The sequence below is a fragment of the Cebus imitator genome, unplaced genomic scaffold, assembly GCF_001604975.1.
Source record: "Cebus imitator isolate Cc_AM_T3 unplaced genomic scaffold, Cebus_imitator-1.0 Scaffold312, whole genome shotgun sequence".
Taxonomy (NCBI): Eukaryota; Metazoa; Chordata; class Mammalia; order Primates; family Cebidae; genus Cebus; species Cebus imitator.
In genome coordinates this window covers 2,509,176-2,536,521 of record NW_016107627.1, presented here as the reverse complement: position 1 = coordinate 2,536,521, position 27,346 = coordinate 2,509,176, and the positions used below count along the sequence as shown (strand labels likewise).

The window sequence follows — 27,346 nt, the reverse complement described above, 5'->3', positions numbered from 1 at the left end:
ATTTACATTTAGGGTTAATATTGTTATGTGTGAATTTGATACTGCCATTTTGGTGCTAGCTGGCTCTTTTGCCCATTAGTTGATGCAGATTCTTCATTGTGTTGATACTGTTTACCATTTGGCATGTTTTTGGAGTGGCTGGTACTAGTTTTCCTTTCTATGTGTACAGCCTATTTCAGGAGCTCTTGTAAAGGAGGCCTGGTGGTGACTAACTTGCTTGTTCGCAAAGGATTTTATTTTTCCTTCACTTATGAAGTTTATTTTAGCTGGATAGGAGATTCAGGGTTGAAAGTTCTTTTCTTTAAGGATGTTGAATATTGGCCCCCACTCTCTTCTGGCTTGTAGGGTTTCTGCTGAGAGATCTGCTGTGAGTCTGATGGGCTTCCCTTTGTGGGTAACCCGACCTTTCTCTCTGGCTGTCTTTAGCATTTTCTCCTTCATTTCAACCCTGGTGAATCTGACAATTACGTACCTTGGAATTGCTCTTCGTGAGGAATATCTTTTTGGTGTTCTCTGTATTTCCTGGACTTGAATATTGGCCTGCCTTGCTAGGTTGGAGAAGTTTTCCCGGATAATATCCTGAAGAGTATTTTCCAGCTTGGATTCATTCTCTTCATTGCATTCAGTTACACCTATCAAACGTAGATTAGGTCCTTTCACATAGTCCCACATTTCTTGGAGACTTTGTTCATTCCTCTTTACCCTTTTTTCTCTAATCATGCCTTCTCATTTTATTTCATTGAGTTGATCTTTGACTTCTGATATCCTTTCTTCTGCTTAGTCAGTTAGGCTGTTGAAACTTGTGCATGCTTCGCGAAGTTCTCGTGTTGTGTTTTTCAGCTCCATCAATTCACTTATATTCCTTTCTAAGTTGTCCATTCTCGTTAGCATTTCATCAAATCCTTTTTCAAGGTTCTTAGTTTCTTTGCATTGGGTTAGAACATGTTCTTTTAGTTTACAGAAGTTTCTTACTACCCACCTTCTGAAGCCTGATTCTGTCATTTCATCACACTCATTCTCCCTCCAACCTTGTTCCCTTGCTGGTGAGGAGTTGTGATCCCTTGTAGGAGGAGGGGTGTTCTGGTTTCGGGTGTTTTCATCCTTATTGCCCTGGTTTCTTCCCATCTTTATAGATTTATCTACCTGTCTTCTTTGTAGTTGCTGACTTTCAGATTGGGTCTCTGAGTGGACATTCTGTTTGTTGATGATGAAGTTATTTCTGTTTCTTAGTTTTTCTTCTAACAGTCTGGCCCCTCCGCTGTAGTACTGCTGAGGTCCATTCCAGGCTCTGCTTGCCTGGGGATTGCCTGCAGCAGCTGCAGAACAGTAAGGATTGCTACCAGTTTCTTCTTCTGCTATCTTTGTCCCAGAAGGATACCTGCCAAATGTCAGTCTGATCTCTTCTTTACGAGGTGACTCTTTGGATATACAGGGATCAGGGAGCTGCTTGAAGAGACAGTCTGTCCTTTATAGGAACTCAAGTTCTGAGCTGTGAGCTCCGTTGTTCATTCAGAGCTGCTGGGCAGGGATGTTTAGGTCTGCTGCAGCAGAACTCATAAACTGCTTTTTGTTCCCAGGTGCTCTGTCCCAGGGAGTTAGGGCTTTATTTATGAGTTTCTGTTGTGCTGCTGCCTTTTTTTTTTTCAGGGCTGCCCTGCCCAGCAAGGAGGCAGCCTAGTCACTGTCTGCCTGCAAAGGCTTTGCTGAGCTGCTGTGGGCTCCGCGCAGCTGCCATGTTTACTTCCCTACAGTCTTGTTTATATGGGTATAGTTAGAACTGTCTCAGCAATGGTGGTCCACCTCTGTATTGGCGGACTCTCTCTGTAATGGCAGGTTGCCTTGGCAATGGCGGGCAGCCTCAGCAATGGCAGACTGCCTCCATAGTGATGGAGTGCCTCTGTAATGGTGGACGCCCCTCCCCCACAGAACTGAACTGTCCTGGATTCAGCTGTGCTTGCTGTGAAACTCTCAATCCAGAGAGTTTCTGATTGTTGTTCTTTTGTGGGGGTGGGACCAGCCAAGCCTGATCACCTGGCTCCTTGCCTCAGAGCCATTTTTTTCTTTTTTAGTTGATCAGTCGACTCTATGCCAGGTGTTCCAGTCGCCTGTTGAAAGGGGCACCGGGATCTGTGTGATTCCCCATGCGGAGACTCACTGCTCCAGCTTAAATAGCAGCACTGAGATTCATGGCACTTTTTTTGCCCAGGAATCTCCTGGCCTGGCTCCTTGTTCAGTCCCCTCTTTAATCAGATGAATGGGCAACTTCCCGGGGCTCCAATCGCCAGCCAAAAGGACACCCGGACCAGTGTATCTTGTATGGAGAACCCCCAGCTGGGGCGTCGACAAAGCAGCTGTGCAGGGCAAAGCAGCTGCGCCCATCAAAAGAACCACGCCGGCCAAAACAGCCACGCTAGTGACCCCTGTGGCTCCTCCGCCTGGGAATCTCCTGGTCCGTGGGCAATAAGCATGTGGCATCCACTCACCCTCTGCGCTTTCACTAGGAGCTGCAACTCCGAGCTGCTCCTAAACGGCCATCTTGGATCTTCCCCCCTTTAAGTCTTCTTTCAATGTATCCTTCCTCGTTCTTCTTCCCATAGGTAACTTGGAGGTTAATGTTGAGTCGATTCTTCTGACTCCTGCATTTCCTTCTGCATTTATGCATTTTATCTTACATGAAAAAGCATTTCTGTGTCCAAGAAGCACTGACATTTTCATAGAATCTTCCTCTTCCTACACCCTTTCTTTCTCACTCATCCTTCAGAACTCAACTTAAACATCACTTGCTTATCCTCAAAAACTAAGCCAGGTACCTCTGTTACATGTTTTCATATCATCCGATACTTTTCTTATATGTTTATCATAATTTTAATAAAGTAAATAAGGATATAATTAGTTATTTGATGTCTGTTTCCCCTATCAGGAAAAGTCCCAACACTTTAGAGACCATGCCAGAGTCATGGTTACCACTGGAACTATGCATTAGACATGAGAGATGGTCTATCATGTTTACTAACTGAGAACAGTGAAAAAAGGAGCCAGTACCTTCTTGGCTTATGAAAGTACTTACTTGACTTCTCACTTAGAAGCTGCTCTGTTTATCCTCCTGGTCTTGTCTCCAAAAACTAGAAACTGAATAGATTGTGGCAATAACACCCTTTTCCATACAAAACATGTATTTCTATATGCATGTCGTTGGAGTCTAAAGCAAGCAGTACATTTGGAGTTTGCTTCCAGAAGGTTCCTCGCACAGGTTTTAGGGCTTTGGATTTATCCGGATAGTTTTGCCAGGAGGTCTCCTCCAGTATGTGGTGGCAGAGCCTTGCTAGAACATAACCCTCACTTCTGTTATGTCTAATTCTATCAGAACTCTTTTCATCTCGTAAGCATGTAAGATAATTTTGTCTAGAAATACAGTGTTAGGGATAGCATCATTGAAAAGAACCCACACTAATTCTATATTAACAAAAAGATAGAGTTTATTGGAATGAAACATTTGAACGGACATAATTAAATGGAATTTGTAATTTTGCAATTGTTGAAATAAATTAGAACAAATGAGATAAATAATATCTGAGAGATAGCAAACTGATGGTTGAGTTCCTATTTAACTATTAGGAATTGTTGATTTTGTTTAAAGTGGAACTTTGTTTTTATATTTGACCCAAAGTTTATAAAACAAGAGTATTTTACTTAAAAACCCATACGTCCTACCTGTCCTGTAAAAGAGAATGATCTAGCAACACAGAGCTTTCGTGTCCACCTGGCTAAAGTTGGCCATAGCTGGGTGGTGACTGCCACATTAGCAGAGGCAGAGAGGCTCTACTGCGTCTCAGTCTCCCGACTCTCCGCATTGTCTCCGCTGCACTGGAAGTGAGGGTTGTACTTACCCATGTTCTTATATGTTTATTTTTCTAAGAGTAAAGAAATATTTTTCTTTGTCGATGACTCTATGGTGTAGAAATAAGTAATAAATTCATAAGTATATAAATGCATAAAGATAAACAAATGTGTGGATGAATGAATAAAGAATAAATACAAGGCATTTTATTTTTTATTTTTTTATTTTTACTTTATTTTACTTTATTTTTGAGACAGACTTTCGCTCTTGTTGCCCAGGCTGGAGTGCAATGGCACGATCTCGGCTCACTGCAACCTCTGCCTCCCGGGTTCAAGCGATTCTCCTGCCTCAGCCCCCCAAGTAGCTGGGATTACAGGATTACAAAGCATTTTTAAAGCGCCCTGTGATTACAGAAAACAATGAGAAATAAACCTGATTTTTAAGGAAAGAAAAAGGCTATTCTAACGTGTTAAATATGTAACTCTAAACCTAGTTTCCTCATTATGTTACCTGCTAGGTCTCAGGAGACACTTGAGTGACTCATGGAATAGGTGAAAATAATGTAACTTTAGATTACAAAGATTATATAATAACAAGTAGTGCATACATTTCAGTGATTCCAAAATAGCATTTTCCTATATTTTATGTTTTTAACATTTTAAAACTTTAAAATCATAACAGCATAATTGGAGGCTGCCTCAAATCCTCTTACAAATGAAATGTACTAAAAAATCAAAACTTTCTTCATTGGTGTTATGTATTATACTTTCACCTTATCTTCTACTCTCTGTGTCCTTGTCCAGTTACTATAAGTGATTAGGTAATTTAAAAAAACAAGATTGATTAAGGTGGCTTAATTTTCCTCACCATTATTAAATTAAATACATGATGTAACTGATGCTTCTATAATACTGAATATTTTATGTGTAATAATTTATTCTTTCTTTGTGTGTATGTGTATATTTATATACACATTTATATACACACAAGTTTATATATATATATATATATATATATACACATACATATAGAAACATTGGGGGCATAAAAATATTAGGATTTTATGTATTTCAATAAGCAGTGATTCAGATCACACATTAGCAACTATTTTTAAATTGTTTTCTTACATTCCCACATGTGCACATGCATATTTTACCTTATATCAAACGTTTCCATTATTATGGTGTTTGTTTCCTCTTTACATATATTGGTTATGGACATATTCAAATGAATTACGGCACATAAAAAAGCTTACTCTTCTACAGAAAAAATAGGCTCTATTGAGTCATTTGTAGAGGAAAATATAGGCGCCTTTGGTCTGCAATTTGAAAGCACAAATTTATTTTGTGTTCTGAGACACAAATTATAATTACAATCATAGCTATTATTATAATTAGAATAGGAACCATATGCAGACATGCAAGGAAAAGATTCAATTTGGTGCCCTTAAAGTGATTTCTGTTTTTATAATAGATGAAAATATACATACCTGTAAATTTAATTGCAAGACCACAAGTTCAAAAAAGGAAGACTAGCAAAAAGGTATTGTTTTTTTAGCTAGGTAAATTATGGTGGTAAGTTCTTTAACGCTACTCGTTAAAATTTTTCATTCATCAACTTAATCATATCCATTTAGCTAGGATATTTCCCATATTTATCCAGTTATTAATGAAATGTATACCATGCTTAATAAGGCTAAGCTTAATAAGATACTGAGTATGGTAAATGTGTGCAATCCCTTATAAATTTATCTCCACATTAAAAACAAATAATAAAATGTCCTAGAACCCCTGAAAAATCCCCTCCCATCCTCTGTCATGCCTGGAATGTCTTTCTGGCTCTCTCATCTCTGTGCATTGCTAATATGCTTATCACCTAGAGACCCCTCATTCCTGTCCCTGTTTTTCATCTATACTGTGGGGACAAGATGGCTGGTGGTGAAAAAGAAAAGCCTAGAAACATAGATAAGTCAAGCCCCACACCTGGTCTCTTTTCCTTTTTTTGCTACAACTGCCTAAATGCGCGTCTCCCAACATGACCTCCTCAACTCCCCCTTCTGCCACCCCAGCCACAGATTCCTTATCTTCACTTGATGCATAAATACCCACTACAACATCTTTTTTTGAGACTACATGCTATTGTAGTCTGTTAGAGGTAAGGCTCTGGACATGTATTTCAGTTATACTACTTACTAGTGGTAGGCAATAGGACATGTTCAAGTAAAATGGGGATGATAATTCTTTCCTGGGTTTATGAGAATTAGTGAGTATTTATGTCTTAGTAAAGAATTATTTGATTGGAAGGAACAGACCATCTGCTCAAAGGGAACATTTATTGCAAGTGTCATTTGGCCTTTCTCTGCCTGTTTCTCACTCTCTGTTTGAGCCACATGATTTCTGTCTGTGCACCTGTCTCTGTTTTCTCACCTTGAACACTGGCTTTATTGTTTTGTGTTTGTTTTTTTTTCCCTTCTTGCGTATTACCCAAGTATGGCTAGTTGTGTCTGCATTTAATGACCTCCCAATCAAAGGCCCTAACAAGACTCCCCAGAAAACACCCGAAGGTGAAGGTGCACTGGGAGAAAATGAAGTTGCATTGGGGGCATCAGAAAAAAGAGGCATGGCCGGAAGCACCAGGGCAAGAGAGCGCAAATGGAAGGAAGCAGAAGGTCTACTTAAGCAAAGTATTGGATTTGCCTGCAGAGCAAACCCAGTCATTTGAAACCTCCCTTTTTAATCTCCTCTGAAAGCCTTGCTCCATCTCAGTCTACAGGAACCATCACTCAACCACCCTCCTTAGCTTCGTGGAATGGGTGGAGAGAGGACACAACTCTTTGGTCATATTAAGTAGTGAGACTTGACTACAGCACTTACAACTCAGGGATAATTTTTCCTGTTAAACTTTTGAATCTTACAGGACTTGAGAAGTGTATTATGGGCTAAAGAAATACTCTGTAACAGACTAACCTGAAGCTCAAATCATGCTGTATAAGATAGTTTCTTTAGAGAAACACCACATAGTTTCTATAAACTTACAAATGGACAACTTGTAAATTGGTATTATTTTACAATATAATAATAAGTCAATGTCCTTGCATTTAAAAAATGCATATTCTGAAATAATTTAGAAACACAGATAAGCAAAAATACCTATATGTCTGTTAGAAATAATAATAGCTAATATTTATGGACCACTCACAGTGTGTTTTATTAGGTTTTAAATTATTTAATGCTCACAGTACCATAAATGTTGATATTAATATGATCTGTTTAACAAACAAGGGAGTTGGAGGCACAGACAACAAAAGGAATTTGACAAAGGTCACATAGTTAAAGAGATCCATATAGTCACATAGTCACATAGTTCATCTCAGGCAGTGAACCTTATATTTTTAACCACTTCATTTTCATCCCTGTGTATTACCCTACTGTAAAAATACCCCACGGTTTGTTCATTCATTTATTCTTTCCACTATTGATGGAAATTGAGCTTGTTCTATTGCAGCTATTCTAAGACCTGTTTGTCCACGCCTTTGTAGGCACACATGAGAGAGTTGTTCTAACATGTATAACTAGGAGAGCAATTTCTGAGTTAAAGGATATAAACACCTTTGACTCTCTGAGGTATGGCAAATGACTCTCCAGATGATAGTGCTATTTTTTATGCCTTCTAGAAACTTGTAAGAGTGCTCATTGTCTACGTCTTCATCTGCACTTGATGTCATCAGGCTTTTACACCTGATGGCATGAAATGGTGTCTTGTAATATAAATTTGTATCCCCCTGATTACAGCCTATGGATGTTGAATATTTTTTCTTTCTTTTTTTTTTTTTTTTTTTTTTTTTTTGAGACAGAGTTTCATTCTTGTTGCCCAGGCTGAAGTGCAATGGCACGATCTTGGCTCACCACAACCTCCACCTCCCAGGTTCAAGCAATTCTCCTGCCTCAGCCTCCTAAGTAGCTGGGATTGCAAGCATGCACCACCATGCCCAGCTAATTTTGTAATTTTAATAGAGACAGGGTTTCACCATGTTGGTCAGGCTGTTCTTGAACTCCCAGCGTCAGGTGATCCACCCACCTCGGCCTTCCAAAGTGCTGGGATTACAAACGTGAGCCAGCATGCCCAGCCAAACAATTTTTGATAGATTCAAGGACCACAGATTTCCTGTAGATGTCTTGTTTACCTCATTTGCCCATTTATCTGTTGATTTTTCTAAGTAATGTTCAGAAATTCTGAGTGTTTCTAAAGGGTATATTGTTTCTTTCCAAATAAAAAATTAAGATATTAGATATAAAGATAAATCTAAAATATTAATGCTTAGCACAAGTACCTTTTTCATCTCTCCCATCCTTAGTCAATAAGGCAATTCTTTTATGTGGCATTAAAGAAACCGATTAGAAAGTTTCTTCATTGTGTGCTTCAGTGTGAGTCTTAGAAAGGTGAAAAGTTATTAGGTGACTCTTTTAACTTAACAGCGAGCAGTTATGTAGCTGTTTAAATCCTATTTTAGCATAAGCAACAGCTGTGGGAAGGGTCACTCCAGTGCTTGATAAATAGAAGTCTGAAATTGGACCGTTAGTCCTCAGCGGCAGCTCTGACAAGCTGCTTCCCACCTGCTGCTCAGGTAGGAGTTTTCATCCCTTGACAATTTGACAGATGTGTCTGCATACTTTTGAACCGTCTTCCAACACACCCCCGTGGTCTATTACCAGAAGGAACGTCTCTGGCAAGAGAATGAAAGTACATATGCATGAGGCCTGGAACGATGGATCTCAGTTTCCCTCTGGTAGCACCCTACTGTGTGCCTCCTTCTGTGGAGAACAGAGGGAGGTAACAGGCTCTTGCCAAAAGTAGGTCAAATGGTGGCTAAATCATTCCTGTAGTGTTTTAATGCTCTTTGAAAACATTTCCACTGAAGGCTAAGATTGAGGGGAGGTGGTCTGTGTGATGTGAGCATTTCATGTGATGAAGTGACATCCTAGGCACTCCTGAAAGTGTCTTTCTTCTTCATGAACCTTCCCACAAACTGGCAGATCATTTCAAGAATTGATGGAGGCCATGAGAATGTAGGCTCCCTCCGGAAGCTAACCTCTTCTACACTCACAGACCAGCGTGAGAAGACAGTGCCGACCAGCGTGAGAAGACAGTACCATCCAGCTAAGACCATGTGGCCAAGGAGCACCTGGGACAATTTGATTAATTTCTCTAAGCCTCAATTTCATTACCTGAAAAGTGAGGATCATAACATCTCTCGGGGTTTTGTAAGAATTAGAGACGATGGACTATACATACAGGCACAGTGTGTGGATGCCGCAGGCCACTCGCTCCGTAGACAGGTCTATCATCGCCATCTGTGCACTCTCTCAGTGCTGTTCACCATTTCCAGGAAGTCTCCTGCCCATTTCCAGGAAGTCGGCTCCAGCCTTTAGGGCCAGCCTTGCTTCCTTTCCAAGGTTTTAGAGGTGTGCTTCTAAATGTCCAGCAGGCCTGTTTCCCAGGCATTCTCACAGACACGTCACCCTTCTCATCATAAAAACTAAATGCACCCCTCTCCCCAACCCGTTCCCACAAAGAAACAAGGCTTTCCCTGCATTTCCAGACACCTCCCAACCAACCCGTTATGCTTCTCCTTTTGTCCTCTCCAAATACAATCTGATCTGACTTCAATTCTGTCATTAATTCAGTATTTTGAAATTTTTTGAATCTTTCTCTTCACTCCACCTTCATTTCCCTGCCCTCAAAATCAGATCAAAGCTTCCCCAACAAAGTGATCTCTGATTCCTTGATTATATTTGGTCATTTTCTTTTTCGTTTCTCTTTCTTTCTGTTGCCTCCTTCATGATAGGCACTTGGCAAAGACTTGCTGGATTATACGTGGTTGTATACACCCAGGTGCATTCATGTGCAGAACAACACAGGCTCAAACACACCAGACCCCAATCTTACTCTTCCCCTAGACAGGTGTCAAATGATGTTTCCCCTAAATGCACATGTGTGTGTGCACACACACATGCACACATGCATGCATGCACACATACACAGGGACACACAGTCACACACACACGCACACATGTACACACACATACACTTATACAGGCTCACACATGCTCACACACATGCACACACACAGTGACACAGACACACACATGCACATTCATGCACACACACATACATACACACCTATACACGGTCATGCATGCTCACACATGCACATATACTTACACACTATGACAGTTGCAGACACACATGCACACACGCATATGCATATGCACACACATACACACTTATACGTGCTCATGCACACTCACACAACTCACATATACACACACACTGTCACACAGTCACAAACACACATGCACACACATGGATATACTCACTTTTACATGCTCACACACCTCACACACACATACACACACAGTGACAGTCACACACACGCAAACATGCACACACATGCACACACATGGATACACACATACACTCTTAAGCATGCTCACACACATACCTCAGACATGCACATAAACTCACACAGTGACAAAGTTGCACACGGACACATACATGCACATACATGCACCCAGACACACATACACACACTTATACACATTCACACACACTCACACATGCACACTCACAGTGACACAGTGACACATGTTCATGCCCACACATGCACACACACATGTATAAACACACTTGTACACACTCATGCATGCTCACTCACACACAAAGGCACACACATACATTAATTTTCAGTTTCTCAGAGGAATATAAAACAACTCCTTGGAGGGAAAGTTTGTAGGAAAAAGTGAATTTAAAAACGGTTATGCTATAATTACCTGGAATAAATATTAAAACCAGGAAAAATACAATAGCTAAATGTGAAAAGGGGTAGCTAAAATGCTACTTGGAAAGGCCTATTGTAATCTTGAAGCCAGTGGACAAATAAACAGAGGGGCCAATTGTATTAATCCTCAGTTCGAAATATCCCATACATTTATTTAGATATATATTCAATATGTATTTAATATGTCATGATTATATTTCAAATAATAATTATATTTAAAATAGACATCAGAAGACCAGGCATATTATAATAAAAAGTAAGATTAAATTATTAGTGTTATTTTTATTTGTTTATCTGTCTTACTGGCAATTAAACAGTTTTGCTTCTTTGATTTTTAAACCTCATTGGAAGAAATATTCAAAACATTTTTAAATTATTTGCATGCTATGTTATCTCAAACTAAATTCAGTCTTGTATTATATTTTCATCCTCCAGTTTGAATCGGTCCTGTAACTCTTGAGTGTTTACAATTAATATTAATTAGGAGACATGTACTAACTTATGCCAAGCATTTCCATCAGCAAAGATTTTTTGCATTGCCGCCTTTGGAAAAAATGAAGGATGAGGGGATTTTTTTGTTGGATTTTTTTTTGCAAGTCTTGATTTCCAGGTTAAACACACAGCCTTCTTTAAGCCTTAAGCCAGGGCTTGAAGCTGCTATGTGTTTTCTCAGTGTTCAACACAGTCCACAATAGAAGGGCTTGGAGTGGCAATATGGTGCCTGATGCACTCTGGTTTAGACATAATCTACAACGTAAATCACTTTGTGTATCTCAGGCAGTTCAGTCCTTCACATTTACTTTTATGTTTTTCCTAAATACTCTATTGCAAAATGAGCCTCTCAGTAAAGATTCTATGTAGCTCAAAATTATTTTATTTATTTATGCATTCATTAAATATCACAAGTGAGGTCCTGCATTGCATAAGAAATACAGTGTATTAGAAAGGACAGTTAACGTCAATTTTGAATTAGTAATTTGTCTCTTGAGTTTAAGACAAAAGTTTTGTGTTCATCTGCCCACTCTTTAATACTAAAAATAAAAATATAAACATAAAAGTCAATTTGAAGTTATTCTAGAGATAGGAATTTAATTAGCTATGGGAATGTCAGTGACATCTTAAAACCATCATGGCGTTGTGTCACCTGTCTAGCAGTCCTGCTGTAGCCCTTCCTTAGTTCTCACTAACTTACCCATGAAGACAAGGATAAAGAAAAACTCACAACAATACTAATAACTACGATTAAGAAAGCACCTTTTGTCAAAATCTGTTGAGATTATTCAGTAACTGTGTGGTTGGTGAAACATTCGTGAGAAAAATACAAAATGTCATATATATTCACATTGTTGAATCTAGTGTGTGTCCAGCCTTTTAGGGACTCAGTACTGAAGTCTAGGAATACCAGCCTAAAAAAACAATGGTTGGATTTTTCTACTCTTTCTAGACATCAGGGAACATGAGAGAAAATTATTGCGGAAGGACTAACATTCTGATTTTTATCATTACCCTTGTCTAGCCAAGTAAGCAAGGTCAACACTTGATCATTGAAAAGCCAAGACTTTAGCATTTTCATTCTTAATTTTGACTCTTGTATTTCACTGACACTTGAGTGTATGTCAGAATCAGAGGATCATGAAGGGACAGTCCCGGTGACTGCCCTAGGCAGAGACTTATTGCTGGAATGTATATAGCGAGGCCTCCTTGGTTGACCATCACTCTGGGTCTTCTTGTGCCCAGAGCAGAACGGTGTGACTTCCTGCAATAGGAGATCGTATTACTTGAAGCAACAAGATTGTATTGCTTGAACTCTAGTGTACTAATTTGTTTTACTCACTTTGTGTTAATACATGCCAAAGATAGGGAAGAGAGTGAGAGGGTCTTGGGACCACCATCTAAGTTAGAGCATCCTTCTTTTTGGAATCCTCGCTAAGGCACCTCAGGGGAAACTGGCTTTCTGAAGTTTCGCTCATAGTTCCATTGGCTATGTCAAGAGTACCAATGTTGCTTTCATTTAATACAGGAGAGAGAGAAATGTTTAGCCCAGAGGTCACTATCCTCAGAAGGAGGGAGAAGATGTTCCATGGCCAATTCAGTACATGGGGATAATTAAGTCATATCAAAAACGGTTGTTGAATCTACTATGAGTTCAACCTTGTAAGAACTGAGTACTGAAGTTTAGGAACACCAGACTGAAAAAAAATATATTGGTGGGCTTTTTCTACTCTTTCTAGACACCAGGGAACATGAAAGAAAAATATTGTGGAATAACTAATATTTTTCGTTTTTATTACCCATGTCCAGCCAAGTAAGCAAAGTCAATACTTCATTATTTAAAAGTCAAGATTTTAGCATTTTTATTCATTCTTCCAAGTGAATAATGAAGTCATGTGGGGGTATTGAGTTCTTAATCCGTAAATGATAGGTTAGCTAATTGAAAGGTTTTGTACATGTCATCATTTACTTCTCCTTCCTCCTACTAATCCATAAATGTAGGCCACAAAGTGTGAGGAAACAAGGAGATTTTAAGTAGGGTTCTGTAAGGTAGCTTAAATTGTGAATATTCGTTATGGCATTGCACTTCAGAAAATACCTGTTGTCCTAAATTGAAGCTTTCGTAAAGAAAATACACCATGTTTTAAATCAATTCAAGACGTGATTTTATTGGGCAGGTTATAGGAAAAGTTTTATTTTAAATATTTCTTACTTTATTATTATTATTATTATTATTATTATTATTTTTTGGAGACAGAGTCTCACTCTGTTGCCAGGCGCTAGGCTGGAGTGCAGTGGCACAATCTCAGCTCACTGCAACCTCCGCCTCCCGGGTTCAAGCAATTCTCCTGCCTCAGCCTCCCGAGTAGCTGGGACTACAGGCACACACCACCGCGCCCAGCTAGTTTTTGTATTTTTAGTAGAGATGGGGTTTCACCATGTTGGCCAGGATGGTCTCGATCTCTTGACCTCGTGATCCGCCCGCCTCGGCCTCCCAAAGTGCAGGGATTACAGGCTTGAGCCACCGCGCCTGGCCATTTCTTACTTTAACTGATATATTCAGATCTCTGTAGTCTTAGTGGCAGTATCCCAATGCCCAGAAGTGGCTTTGTGTGCTCCTAGCACTTAGTGAGGCATCATATCTAGGTGACTGCTATGGCATGATGATTCATAATGAGCCTCTAAATAGCAAGGTAGGACTATACATAATGTATATGACCCAGACTAGAGTAACAAGACTAAACACCTTAGAAAAGCCCATGAAATAGTCTCCCTTTCCCACAAGGGTTATTATTTATGATCAAGGTATGAGTTTTCCAATACCCTGCATCAGACTCAGAGATGCCAGAAGAGCTGGGGGAGCTGAGTGGTGAGCAGTCGAGTTGAAGTCCAGGAGTCCTGACTGTTAACATTTGCTAATTTCCATGGTGTAATTGCTCCTACCACAGCCAATTTCAAGTCACCAACACGACATTAGGAAGCATGAAGGTGGAGAGAGACGTGACTGCCACTCCAGCACAGCACAGCTTGGGCAAGCTGCACTCCCACTTCAGTCAGAGATGGTGTATACCTACATACATGTCATACGTGTCTTTGTAAACATGTTGCAAAATTTTGTTTGCAAAAACTGCACATTTTGATGCCTCCATCCAAAGCACCTAGTTTCCAACTTTGCCGTAGAGGGGAAGAGAGAGGGAGAGAGTTTTGGGAAGGCACACACTTTCTCAAAGCGACACGTCACTTCCATTCCTGTTCTGGTGATGAGAACCAATCACATTGCTCCATTTCAGTAATAATAAGCTGAGTGATGTAAATGAGCAATATGCCAGGAAGAGGAATCCAGCTTAATAGGTATAATAGCTTTTGCTAAACAACAAAGCACCCTAAAACTTAATGGCTTGGACAGACACTAACTTTTGCTCATGAATTTGTGGATCAGTTGAACAGCCCTGCTAGTCTGAGCCAATCTCAGCTGACTACGGCCGAGCTCACCCTTGCCTCTGCGGTCAGGCACTCATCAGCTGGCATCTCTGATTTGGAGTGTGGCTTGCTGTCAATTGGAATGAAGAGAATGACAGGGCCCATGGCCACCTGGCCACCATGCAACAGGCTAGGCTGGAGAGTTGATGTGGTCGCTCAGGGTTCTAAGAGCAGCAAGAGTAAGTTCTAATACACAAATACATCCAAGTCTCTACTTACCTCACCATTGCTACTGTCTCATTGACCCAAACAAGTCACATGGCTGAGTCTGGAATCAGTGTGGAGGGTACCACCAAGGATGTGTGGATACCAGGAAGTGAATTCAATTCGAGGCCGCTGGGTTCTTTCACACAGGCTAAGAGAAATTGAAAATCACTGGCTTGGCATCATAATCAATCCTGCTTAGTGACGATTTCTTTCACGCTAGCTGTTAGTGGTGTTTTTTTCCTTCTTGTTAAAATCTAGTTTGTGCTGTAAAGTCAAGAGAAGCTGGTGATTGAAATAAATAGCATCTTCATATATTAGTTTGTTGATTTGTAATTTGACACCTAACCTTACTCTTACAGAGTAGAGTGAAAGCTATCCTCACATAGCCTAGAAATAAAAGGCTGTTCAGGCTTCCCTTACTCGGCTCTCCATTCCAAGAAAGAAAGCCAGCCACTGATAGGGCATGGCAGCTGGCAGGGTGTCCACCAGTATCACACACTCTCAGTGCCTTTGTGGAGACTGACTTGTGGATTCCCTTCTGTCCTGGGTCTCTAAGGACACATCAGGAACAGACAGATGAGAAAGGCAGTCTCTAAGGACATCCACTGGTTCTGTTTTCAGTGTTGATGTTAAGTGTTGCCTTTTTAATATAAATTCTTTGTGTTGGACAGAATAATTGTGTATATTGATAGTAGAAGTAATGAATATCCAGATGTCTTCTAAATAAGGGAAGCAAAAGATGTACCACTTGCAAATGGGAGATTTATTTTAGGTTTTATGCATTTGGTCTTTTACATTGTGTCCTTGTTCTTATGTTCATGGCTCATATGCAGGATGGATTCTGAGAATTTCTTCATGTAATTGCATTGTTCTCCAAATATATTTATTTCAAAACCCAATTAAAACACAACTTTTAGTACATGGCTGAGGAAGTATTCAGTGGATGAAACTTTTTTTTACTAAGGTGAGTTATTTTACTCAAACAGCAATTTAAAGACTGATTTCATTCCTGAGCTATAATATTCATTATTCTAATTTATATTTATTGCAACCTCTAAGACGACTATTTTGTCTCTTTGCCTACAGTCTTCAGAATCGTTAAGTTACTGTTCACAGGAAAAATTACTGAAGAAATTTAATAGAAACAGCTTTCATAAAGTACTTAAGCGTTTATACCACAAAAAGATAAGATAGCTTTAGATCTTTTTGAAAGTTTTTAAATTTTCACAGTCTCAAGATTGCGCACCTCTTTCACTTGATTTCTTATGTTATACCTTCAGACCTTTCCCATAAGTAGAGTTGCTTCCCCAAAGCAGCTCTACTTTTAAATCCTTAGAGTGTTTTCCAAGACTGAAATAATGAGAGTTACAGAGTGCACAGCGCCCACTACAGGCTAGACTCTACACTGAAGTCTCATTTATTTTCAAGTTACAGCCAAAAGATGTAGATGTCACCATACTCATTTCTCTATGAGAAAACTGAGTCACAGAGAGGATAAATCAGGCACAGAGACAAGATTTAAACAGCTCATCCTGCCTTCAAAATCTACATTCCATTAAACCAGGACAATCTTAAATCTTTCTGTAGAGAACAGATTGTCTTTAGCTTTCAAACGTAGGGTTCATGTACTTAGACCTTCTATCCAACCACAAATACTTGGTAAGGAAGGTGTTCTCATTCTTTTTTAATATATAGAGCAATGTTAACTGATGACTTTTGACTGCCTGATAGAAAGCAAGAGACTGCCTACTTTGGGCTCCAAATCGCTGAGATGTTTCTATCTCTGTGGGCTTAGAAATCTACTTAGATTTTCTGAACCTGTTTCTCCATATGTAAAAGGGGATGCAAAAGTATCTATGTCACAGAGTTGTTGAGGATTAAAGATGACTGCATCAGCAAGCAACATGCTTGGAATGAATCTTGGCACAAACCAAGCACTCCAGGAAACAGTAGCTCTTATTTCAGTAATCTATCCTGTTGATGTCCATTTTAATTGTGTGAGGAGCCCTCCCTGTGTTTGGCTTAGACCTTCACAGTCTCCCGGGAGGTTTGCTTTCATAGCAGGACTGAGAATCAGTGTGGGGAAAAGTGACCTTTCTTGTTCTTCTGCTGAGGTTGGACTCACTCCCACTGTTTCAGATTCATTGTCTCATCACACTTTCTGACACAAAGCAGGATGAAAGCGTTGGTTGCTATTGTGAGTTTTATATCTGTAGTTGCCAATGTTACAGAGATCATTGCCCCCCCCAACAAGTCACTGTGTGTGGAACCGTATGGTCAGGTAGCATTTTGTAGCCGTGGACACTTTTACACAATCATGTTTCATAGAAGGTGATTTGAGCTGGTGTAGAAGATGATTTGAGCTGGTGCCTGTCCAAATCGTTGACAATGCTATGTTAGTTTCCTATTGCTGCTGTAACAAATAACCACAAATTCAGTGACTTGAAACCACACACATTTATTTTCTTACGACTGCAATTAGAAGTCCAAATGGGCTTCATTAGGCTAAACACAAGGTATCAGCAAGGCTGCATTGCTTTTGGAGACTCTGGGGAAGAAATGGTTTCCTTGCCTTTTTCACCTCCTACAGGCCACCTGCATTTGCATTTCTTATGAGATCTATAATGGTGTCTTTATAATGCCTTCAAATGGTTGCAAAACTAACACATGCTTTTGTCTTCATAAAGCCAAATGGATTTAGTTGATATTTGACCATGGAGCTGGGATATGGGGGCAAGGTTGGCAGCCATTTTTGTGTCGGTGTAGCCCAACACATTATATTCCAGGCAGTATCTGTGATATTCTGTTCTAGCCATTACAGACTTTTAGAATCACAAAACTGTGAAGTTGTAAATAATCTTATAGGTCACCCAGTGCAGTCTGCTTTTAAGGAGTATTTTCTACAACAGTGCTTCTCAAAATTCAACATGCTATGAATCACCTGGGAACCACGTTGGAGATACAGATTCTGATTGAGTAGACTTGGGATGGGGCCTTAGATCCTGCATTCTTAATAAGCTTCCAGGATGCCGCTGGTCCAGGGACCACACTTTGAGTAGCAATGTTCTAAAGCATTCCTGACAGATAATGCTGCCTCAGGGATTATCCTAGTATAGATTCTTTGTATTTTGAAAATTCCAACTGTCATATTCACAGATAAATCCAAAGCCAACTTAGCCAAAACATATCCAAAACTTCTCTTCTTTTTAAAAAATGTAAACCAAAGTAACATTGCAATTAAGGGAAACTTTAAGACATTGAATGTGTATGAAGGGCTTAAAGGACCTTATATTAAAATATATAAATAAAAAATATGCCCACACATATGCAAATGTACATATATATGTACACACACATACACATATACTAGAGATGTATGTGTTCATCTGTCTACATAGATAGGTAGATAGATCCTACATCCATATTAAATAATGCAATTGTGAGATCCTCAAGTCATGTAATATTTTGTAGTACTGACTCAATTTTAACATTTTCCTTTATGTGAATTTTTTTATTAGAAAATAAAAAATTGAAAAGTACAAATTTGGACTTCCCTATAGATGCAAGCATGGATCTAAATGTAATGTCATCAGCCTTTTTACATTAAAGAAACTGATAGTCACTTTCAAGCACTGGCTGAATTGAATTGAGTCGAAGTGGGCTGTGCCACTAGCTCTAACTTTAAGGCTGGAGTTACTGATTTTAATATTTAAATGTAGCTACTGTACATATTTATCACCTTAATTCTTATTTAATACTTGAAAGTTCCTGCTTTGGAGAAAGTCAGCTAAGCAATGATTATAGTGTATCAAAATCCATTGTAAATGATTATTTTAATAACTCTGAACCAACAGGGACATGTAGACATTCAGACAAAAAACAACCTAATTACAATGACAGCACCAAAGTGAAGCTGCGACAGTTACAAAACCAATTTAAAAGTTTTTTGACAGCCATGGCTAAAAGCTTTGTTTGGACCTTTCAATAATAACAGTTTACTTAAGATATAAATCCATAGCTAAGGAAAAGAGAAAGAGAAAGTTGTGGCTTTCCTGCCATGCAGATGAAATGGAAATCAGCAGAAACGTTTCTAATAGAACATTATGCTGAAAGGAGTGTATAAAAGGAATAATAGCTATGGAATTTAACTCTCATAGTGCAAGAAAGACTAAATAACAATAAAAATTTTAATGAGCATAGAAACGTGCCAGATGATTTGCCTATCTGTGTTATGAAGGTCAATCATTTCTGCAAGTAAATTGATATGCATGTAAACATGTTGATTGGCAGCTCTGGAATTTGATTTTGTATTACCTGTAAAATAAAGTCAAAGGCAAATGGATATGCATCAATAGCCATGATGACAGGAAGCCTTAAAAAAAAAATCTACTTTCTCAATGTCACTGGCATGTCTCAAATGATTAGACCCTTATCAATGTTACTTACCTCATTTGATTCTGGACTTAGTCTGATTTACAACAAAATTAATTCTTCAACCTTGGGTAATTAATTTCTCATTCCTGAACAGAAAAATACTTGATTCACAAAATTGCATTCCTTTTCTCTGCAAACCTTCATAGAATACTTGTACGTCTAATTACCATTCTAAGCCCTCTACAAATATTGACTCATTTAAAATTGATAACAGCACTTTGGAGTAGGTACTATTTTCTCCACTTTACCAATGGGAAAACAGAGGTTTAAGCTACAGTGCCAGTCAGTGGTAGAGCTTCAGCTTCAGGCAGTTTGGCCCATCGCTCATGCCGTAGGATAAGGAAGACCCCATGAAACACATACATAGGGTCATAGAGACATTGGCAGTGCCCAGAGGAGACAGTCCTTCTTCTCTTACCTCATTTTAAGGCTGTGCTTTAGTTAGGTTATTTGAGTTGCAAGGACTAAAGGATTCTCAGGTCAGATCGGATGGTAAGGGTATTTGTCCATAAGTACCCAGAAGAAATGAGACCTCAGAAAAAGGATGTGTGGTGGCACTAGTCCCTGGGCAGATATGGCTCAGAGGTGTTGTTTGTGCTCAGTTCCTTTCCATAGGTCTGCTTCTCTCTCCTTTTTCTGCTGCCCAGGGCCTTCAGCCTCCACTCTCTCCATTTAAGTATTCTCTACCCCAGAGTGGGCAGTGAGACCCACAATGGACTTCAAATAGACTAGGGTATTTAAATACACTAGCCCGATTCTAGTGTATTTGGAAAATACAGTAGAAATTGTGTGACCTCGGAAAAATGACTTAGTCTCTCTGAATTCTGTGAAATGTGAGTAATGTATCTCACCATATAGAGCTATGGTGGATATTAACACAAATAAAATAAATAACATATGAATAATATGGATCATGACCAAGTGGGACTTATCCCTGGGATGCAAGGATGACTCAACATATGCAAATAAATCAGTGTGATACATCATATCAACAGAATGAAGGATAAAACTATATGATTATTTCAATTGATGCTAAAAAAAATTTTGGCAAAATTCGACATCTCTTCATGGTAAAACCCCTCAACAAAACTGGGGATAGAAAGAACATACCACAACATAATAAAAGCCATATGTAACAGACCCACAGTTAGTATCATACTGAATGGGGCAAAACTGAAAGCCTTTCTTCTAAGATCTGGAACACGACAAGGATGCCCACTGTCACCTCTGTTATTCGACATAGTACTGGAAGCCCCAGATTGAACAGTTGGATAAGAGAAAGATATAAAGGGCATCCAAATGGGAAAGGAAGAAGCCAAATTATCCTTGTTTGCAGATGACATGATCTTATATTTGGAAAAACCTAAAGACTCCACCAGGAAACTATTAGAACGGATGAACACATTCAGTAATGTTCCAGGATACAAAATCAACATACAAAAATCAGTTGCATTTCTGTATGCCAACAGCAAACAACCTGAAAAAGAAATCAAGGAAGTAATCCCATTTAAAATACCTACAAATAAAATAAAACATCTTGGAATTAACCAAAAAATTGAAAGCTCTCTGTAATGAACACTATAAAACACTGAGGAAAGAAATTGAAGAGGACACTGAAAGTGGAAAAAAAATATTCCATGTTCATGAATTGGAAGAATCAATATTGTTAAAATGTTCCTACGACCCAAAGAAGTCTACAGATGCAATTAAATCCCTTTCAAAATACCAATGATATTCTTCACAGAAATAGAAAAAGAAATTCTAAAATTTATATGAAACCACAAAAGATCTGGAAGAGCCAAAGCTATCCTAAGCAAAATGAACAAAGCTGGAAGAATCACATTACCTGACTTCAAATTATAATACAAAGCTATAGTAACCAAAACATCATGGTACTAGCATACAAAAAGACACATAGATCAATGGAACAGAATAGAAAACCCAGAAAGAAATCCACACACCTACAATGAACTTATTTTTGACAAAGGTGCCAAGAACATACACTGGGAAAAGAGAGTTTCTTCAATAAATGGTCCTGGGAAAACTGGACATCCATATGCAGAAGAAACTAGACCCCTGTCTCTCACAATGTACAAAAATCAAATGAATTAAATACTTAAATATAAGACCTCAAACTATGAAATTACTACAAGAAAATACAGGGGGAAATCTCCAGGACATTGGACTGGGCAAAGATTTTATGAGTAATACCCCATAAGCATAGGCAACCAAAGCAAAAATGGACAAATGGGATTACATCAAGCTACAAAGCTTCTTCACAGCAAATGGTATAATTAATAAAGTGAAGAGACAATACACAGAATGGGAGAAAATATTTGCAAATGACCCCTCTGACAAAGGATTAAGAACCAGGATATATAAGGACCTCAAACAACTCTATAGGAAAAATGTAATAATCTGATCAAAAAATGGGCAAAAGATTTGAATAGACATTTCTCAAAAGAAGACATACAAATGACAAACAGGCATATGAAAAGGTGCTCAACATCATTGATCATCAGAGAAATGCAAATCAAAACTCTAATGAGACGTCATGTTGCCCCAGCTAAAAGTGGTTTATATTCAAAAGTCAGGCAATAATAAATGCTGGTGAGAATGCAGAGGAAAGGGAACCCTTGTACACTGTTGGTGGGAATATAAGTTAGTACAACCACTATGGAGAACAGTTTGAAGATTCCTCAGAAAAACTGAAAATTAAGCTACCATATGATTTAGCAATCCCACTGCTGGGCATATACCTAAAAGAAAGGAAATAAGGATATCTAAGAGAAATCTTCAATCCTGTGTTTGTTGCAGTACTGCTTACAATAGCCAAGGTTTGGAAGCAGCCTACATATACATCAATAGATGAATGGATAAAGAAAATGCAGCACATATACATAATGGAGTACTACTGAAGCATAATAAAGAATGAGATCCAGTCATTTGCAAGAGCATGGATGGAACTGGAGACCACTATGTTAAGTGAAATAAGCCAGGCATAGAAAAACAAACATCACGTGTCCTCACTTATTTGTGGGATCACAAAATCAAGATAAGCAAACCCATGGACATAGAGAGCAGAGGACGGTTGCCAGAGGCTGGGTTGGGTATTGGGGTCCCGGGGAAGGTAGGGATAGTTAATGGGAACAAAAAAATAGAAAGAATAAATAAGACCTACTATTTGATAGCACAGTAGGGTGACTGCAGTCAGTCACAATAATAATTGTACATTTTAAAATAAAGAGTGTAATATGATTGTAACTCAAAGGATATCCCATTCTCCATAATGTGCTTATTCCACATTGCATGCCTGTATGAAAACATCTCATGTACTCCGTAAATATATGCATATATATACATACATATATATATATATATATATATATATATATATATACTTACTATGGACCCACAAATATTTTAATGTGAATAATATGGCCTAGAACATAGTAAGCATTTAATACAGGATGGCATTTATAATAATACTCATTACTTTTAAATGTGTCATTATCCCTGTCTTAATGTAGTCAGTAGACTTGGGCCAGACTTGGTTTCCAGTATTGAGCCCATTTTCAATCCCCGAGTGACAGTGGGAAAGTTATTTAACCTCTTTGAGTCTCAGTTTCCTTATTAGAATAACTTCCTAGGGCTACAATGAGTTGATTTATATAAAGCATCTAGAAAGACTCCAGACAGATAGCAAGTGCAATGTAGATGTCACTTACTAGAAGCTGCAGTAAAATTTTCAACAATTTTTTATGGAAGTAATAAGTAAAAAACAAATCTTAGGTTTCTCTTACTTCTCTAAAATGTTTTCATCCACAGTATTCTCCCTTAACACAGAATGAAGGAATACTTGTTCACTTAACACAGAATAAAGTAATACTTGTTTTATGTTACCAGTTTTTTAAAAGCCATTTATTCATACAGTCAGAATTAAGGATAAATACTACCCAACCAACCAATAAGAAAATTAAGATGCAAGCTATACACAAATTAAATGATATATGTTTTCCATTTTTCGTCAAAAGTCTCTGAAACCATCTTCCTAGCCATTGCTTAGCTGCCTGAAAGAAAGGTTCCATTGCTCTCCCAGTTCAGCAGCATGGGACATTGATGGCTTTATCTTGGAAGCCCTGTTTTGCATAGCAGTATATCACAAAGGTGCTGTCAGCCAAGGCCTAAGCCCATCAATTATATTTTATCATGAGGTTTATTTCTTTGTTAAAAGTCTGTCTGTTTTGCCCCCTCAGAAAATGATGCGGTCATCCGTCTTCCACATGTTCATCCTGAGCATGGTGACTGTGGACGTGATCGTGGCAGCTAGCAACTACTACAAAGGAGAAAACTTCAGAAGGCAGTACGACGAATTCTACCTGGCGGAGGTAAGCAGCTCTCCACCATGCAGATCGCTGGGCAAGGAACAGGCAAACCGCAGACAGTGCCTCTTAGAGATGCAAAAGTGAAGTGTGGCGTGTTCATTACTTGACTTCCACCAAAGCTGAATCATTGTCTGCCTCTTAAGTGGTTCCTCTGGTCACAGTGTGGCCTGATTCATTTCCTGTCACCGTGGGCCTGAGTCATCTTCCTCACAGTATGTCACGTTGCCAAGGTAACCCTTTTTCCCTGGGCCTTACTCGAGGATCTTGCTGTTTTCCTGTCCACCTCCTGTTATCTCTCCATTTCTTAGTTGCATTAGTTTGTTTTCAACTAAGTTTAAGCAGGCACCGATTCAGAAGATCATAAATGGGCAGTTCAGCCCAGCAATACCTAGAAGGAGGCTGGAAGGAAATACAGAGAGATGATAATGATAATTACTGCACTAGAAATGGGTGTTACAACCTTCGTTAAAGAATCCAATCAGTAGCAGGTAGGTTTCATGATTAAGCATCTCCCTAGCACTCTGCATATCATATTAGAGTTTGGGAATAGTACTTCCAATTGATAAGGTAATTTTGTTAATATCTGATTATTAAAATATTTTAATTTTTATTTTTACCAATAAGCATTATGCATTTACATTAAAATATTTTAATGATTTTCAAAGATCTTTGTTTTTATTCAGTGTAAAAAAAAAAATACCTAGGCTAGGCTTACGCCAATAATCCCAGCACTGTGGGAGGCCAAGGAGGGCAGATTGAGGGGCCGGAAGTTCGAGACCAGCCTGGTGAATATAGTGAAACCCTATCTCTACTAAAAATACAAAAAATTAGCCAGGTGTGATGTCAGGTGCTTGTAATCCCAGCTACTCAGGAGGCAGAGGCAGGAGAATCGCTTGAACCTCGGAGGAGGAGGTTGTAGTGAGCCGAGATTGTGCCATTGCTCTCCAGCTCAGGCGGCATTGCAAGACTCCATCTCAAAAAAAGGAAAAAAAACAAAAACAAAAAAAAACCCTAAGGTGTATCTCAAAATTCAATGATTACACACTTATAAAAAAATCGATTGACATGTAGAAAGCCGTTCATCATGTGAGTGAGGTATACATTGAAGCTGTACAATGCTTCAAGAAATCCAACCTATGAAAAAGTAAACTGAAAAGGCAGAAAAGTCACAATTTGATCATTTTTTATTTCAGAAGCATTTTTTACATTAAAAAAATCAGTGTTCCATTTAATTAAATATACTTAGATTCCTGGAATTCTCTCAGTACATTAAAAAAGTTGATTTGGTTCATAAAAATGTAATCTACCCACACACAAACTTTTCTGAAAAAGAATTAATTGCAATCACCTATTGAGTGTAAACATCTATGTGGATATCAAGAAACTTTTAAGTAGTCACTTCTGAATTCTCCTCTTCATGGAAGTGTGTCTCTTGAAACAAAATATCATTAATACAAAACTTTTACTGAACTATAGTTTCTGTGAGGCAACACTTGCCCAAGAGCTACCTGGTAAGTGGAGCTTACAATCTAGCAAAAAAAAAAAAAAAAAAAAAAGTAATAAGAATTTTGTGCTATAGTGAACTAATGACAGGGGTTCACGAAGAAATTATATCCAGGCCAACCCCTGAAAAATAAGTATAATTTTGCTGAAAATCCAGCACACAAAGAATGAATGGTCATTAAAAGCAGAGAGAAGCCTGGGCGCGGTGGCTCACACCTGTGTTCCCAGCACTTTGGGGGCTGAGGAGGGCAAATCATGAGGTCAGGAGTTCAAGACCAGCCTCCCCTCTCTACTAAAAATACAAAAAATTAGCCAGGTATAGTGGCGGGTGCCTGTAATCCCAGCTACTTGGGAGGCTGAGGCAGGAGGATCACTTGAACCCGAGGGGCAGAGGTTGCAATGAGCCGAGATTGCACCACTGCACTCCAGCCCAAGCAACNTATCTTCTGTGATCTCTCTCACACCTACTTTAAAACTCAAAGATCTTTGTTTTGTTCTTGAATACATCCTTAAACTAGAAAGGCGCTTGGCACAAAATAAGCACTGAAAATATCTCTTGAATAAATATTTTAATTTTGGGATGGTGGTTTTCCTAGTAGTTATCCAAGTGTAATGTAAAAATATAGTACTTGAAAGGAGCGAGAGGGACGGGGCGGTGGGGGGCAGTCAGGCAGAAGGAACAGCTGGGAGCAAAACAAATTACTAAAAAAAAAAAAAAAAAAAAAAGCAGAGAGAAACCTGGACTGACACTAATATTTACAGATAAATTTTTGACATTGAAGGAATCCCCATTGAGTTATTTCTGTTTCTTCTGGAAAGTAGGAAGCAAGGTCTGCATCTGGCCAGATGATGAGACAGTGAAGGGGGAAGCGGGAGAAGAAAGGGAAGAGGGGAGAGGTACCTTGGGATAGGCAAAAAATTAATTAACAATATAGCAAATGCAACATTTAAGATCCACTTAGGACTACAGATTTACAGTGACACCAATTTAGACAGGTCTGCGACTTTTTAGACCTGTCTAAGAAGAGAGAAGAGGAGCATTTAAATCAATCCAGCTTTCGGGGTTTTTTTTCAGGCTGAGGGAACTGAGAAACAAAGGGAAAAGACATATGGATCGCTGGCAAAGGAGCTGAAACGATGACCCTGTGGTCTCTGTTGTGGAAATAAGGAGAATAGAGGAGTGAAGGTGAAGAATATGGTTAAAGAACAGGTACCACTGAAGTCATGGAACTAGAAAAGTTTGTGATCAGAGAGTGAAGTCTAGGATTTTACAATTCTGGAGTAATTCAGAGAAATAAAATACAAAATTTAGGGTGTCACATGGATGTGGGTGGCTTAAACATATTGATGGAGTCAAGGCAGGAATGGAAAGGACAGTTGAAGCTAAGGTACTGGCTGAGCCTTTACATGGACATTGAAGTCACTCAGAGTGAGGCCAGTTCTTGGAGAGAAGAGTGGAGTCAGGGAGCAGAGTCACAGGGAATGAGCCAGTGACTGATGGACAGATTGACAGAAGGACAGAAGGCAGTCACAGGGAGAGTGGGTGACAGCATGTTTTAATCTCATGGAATACATCACAAAAAAGTAAGGAAAGGAAGCTGGGCACGGTGGCTCATGCTTGTAATCCCAGCACTTTGGAAAGATGAGGCGGGTGGATCACCTGAGGTCAGGAGTTCAAGACCAGTCTGTATAACCTAGTGAAACCCCGTTTTTACTAAAAATACAAAAATTAGTAGGGTATGGTAGTGGGTGCCCATAATTCCAGCTACTTGGGAGGCTGAGGCAGGAGAATTGCTCGAACCGGGAGACGGGGGTTGCAGTGAGCCAAGATCCCACCATTGCACTCCAGCCTGGGTGACTGACAGAAGCGAAACTCTGTCTCAAAAAAAGAAAAATTATTGAGGAACAATAGATGGGGCACCTCTTCCTCGTCCACACATTCTACCAGAAAGGGCTAGAAAGGGCTGCAGGGGTAGCTCACGCATTTGGGAGAGAATCAGTTGAGGCACAGACAGAAAGTAGATTCTGGGAATAGAGATTAAGAATGTAGAGGAAATTGTTTAACATAGGAGAGATTCAAAGATTAGTTCAAGGCTCTGAGGAAGGAGAGGTGGAATGATGAGGTGGAAGAATGAGACAAGAGTAATAGCATCAGTGGGTAAAGAGCTG

The 27,346-nt window shown here is 39.1% G+C and overlaps 1 protein-coding gene across 5 annotated transcripts in view; it reads left to right on the top strand.

The window, feature by feature from the left end:
* The window catches only part of NALCN (sodium leak channel, non-selective), a 369,956-nt gene that overhangs the window by 136,002 nt on the left and 206,608 nt on the right, over nt 1–27,346 (top strand). For all 5 annotated transcript variants that reach the window (XM_037729607.1, XM_017503589.2, XM_017503587.2 and 2 more), the window contains one exon: nt 23,546–23,677. In XM_037729607.1, the coding sequence (XP_037585535.1) occupies nt 23,546–23,677 (132 nt within the window). The remainder of the gene's footprint in view (nt 1–23,545; nt 23,678–27,346) is intronic.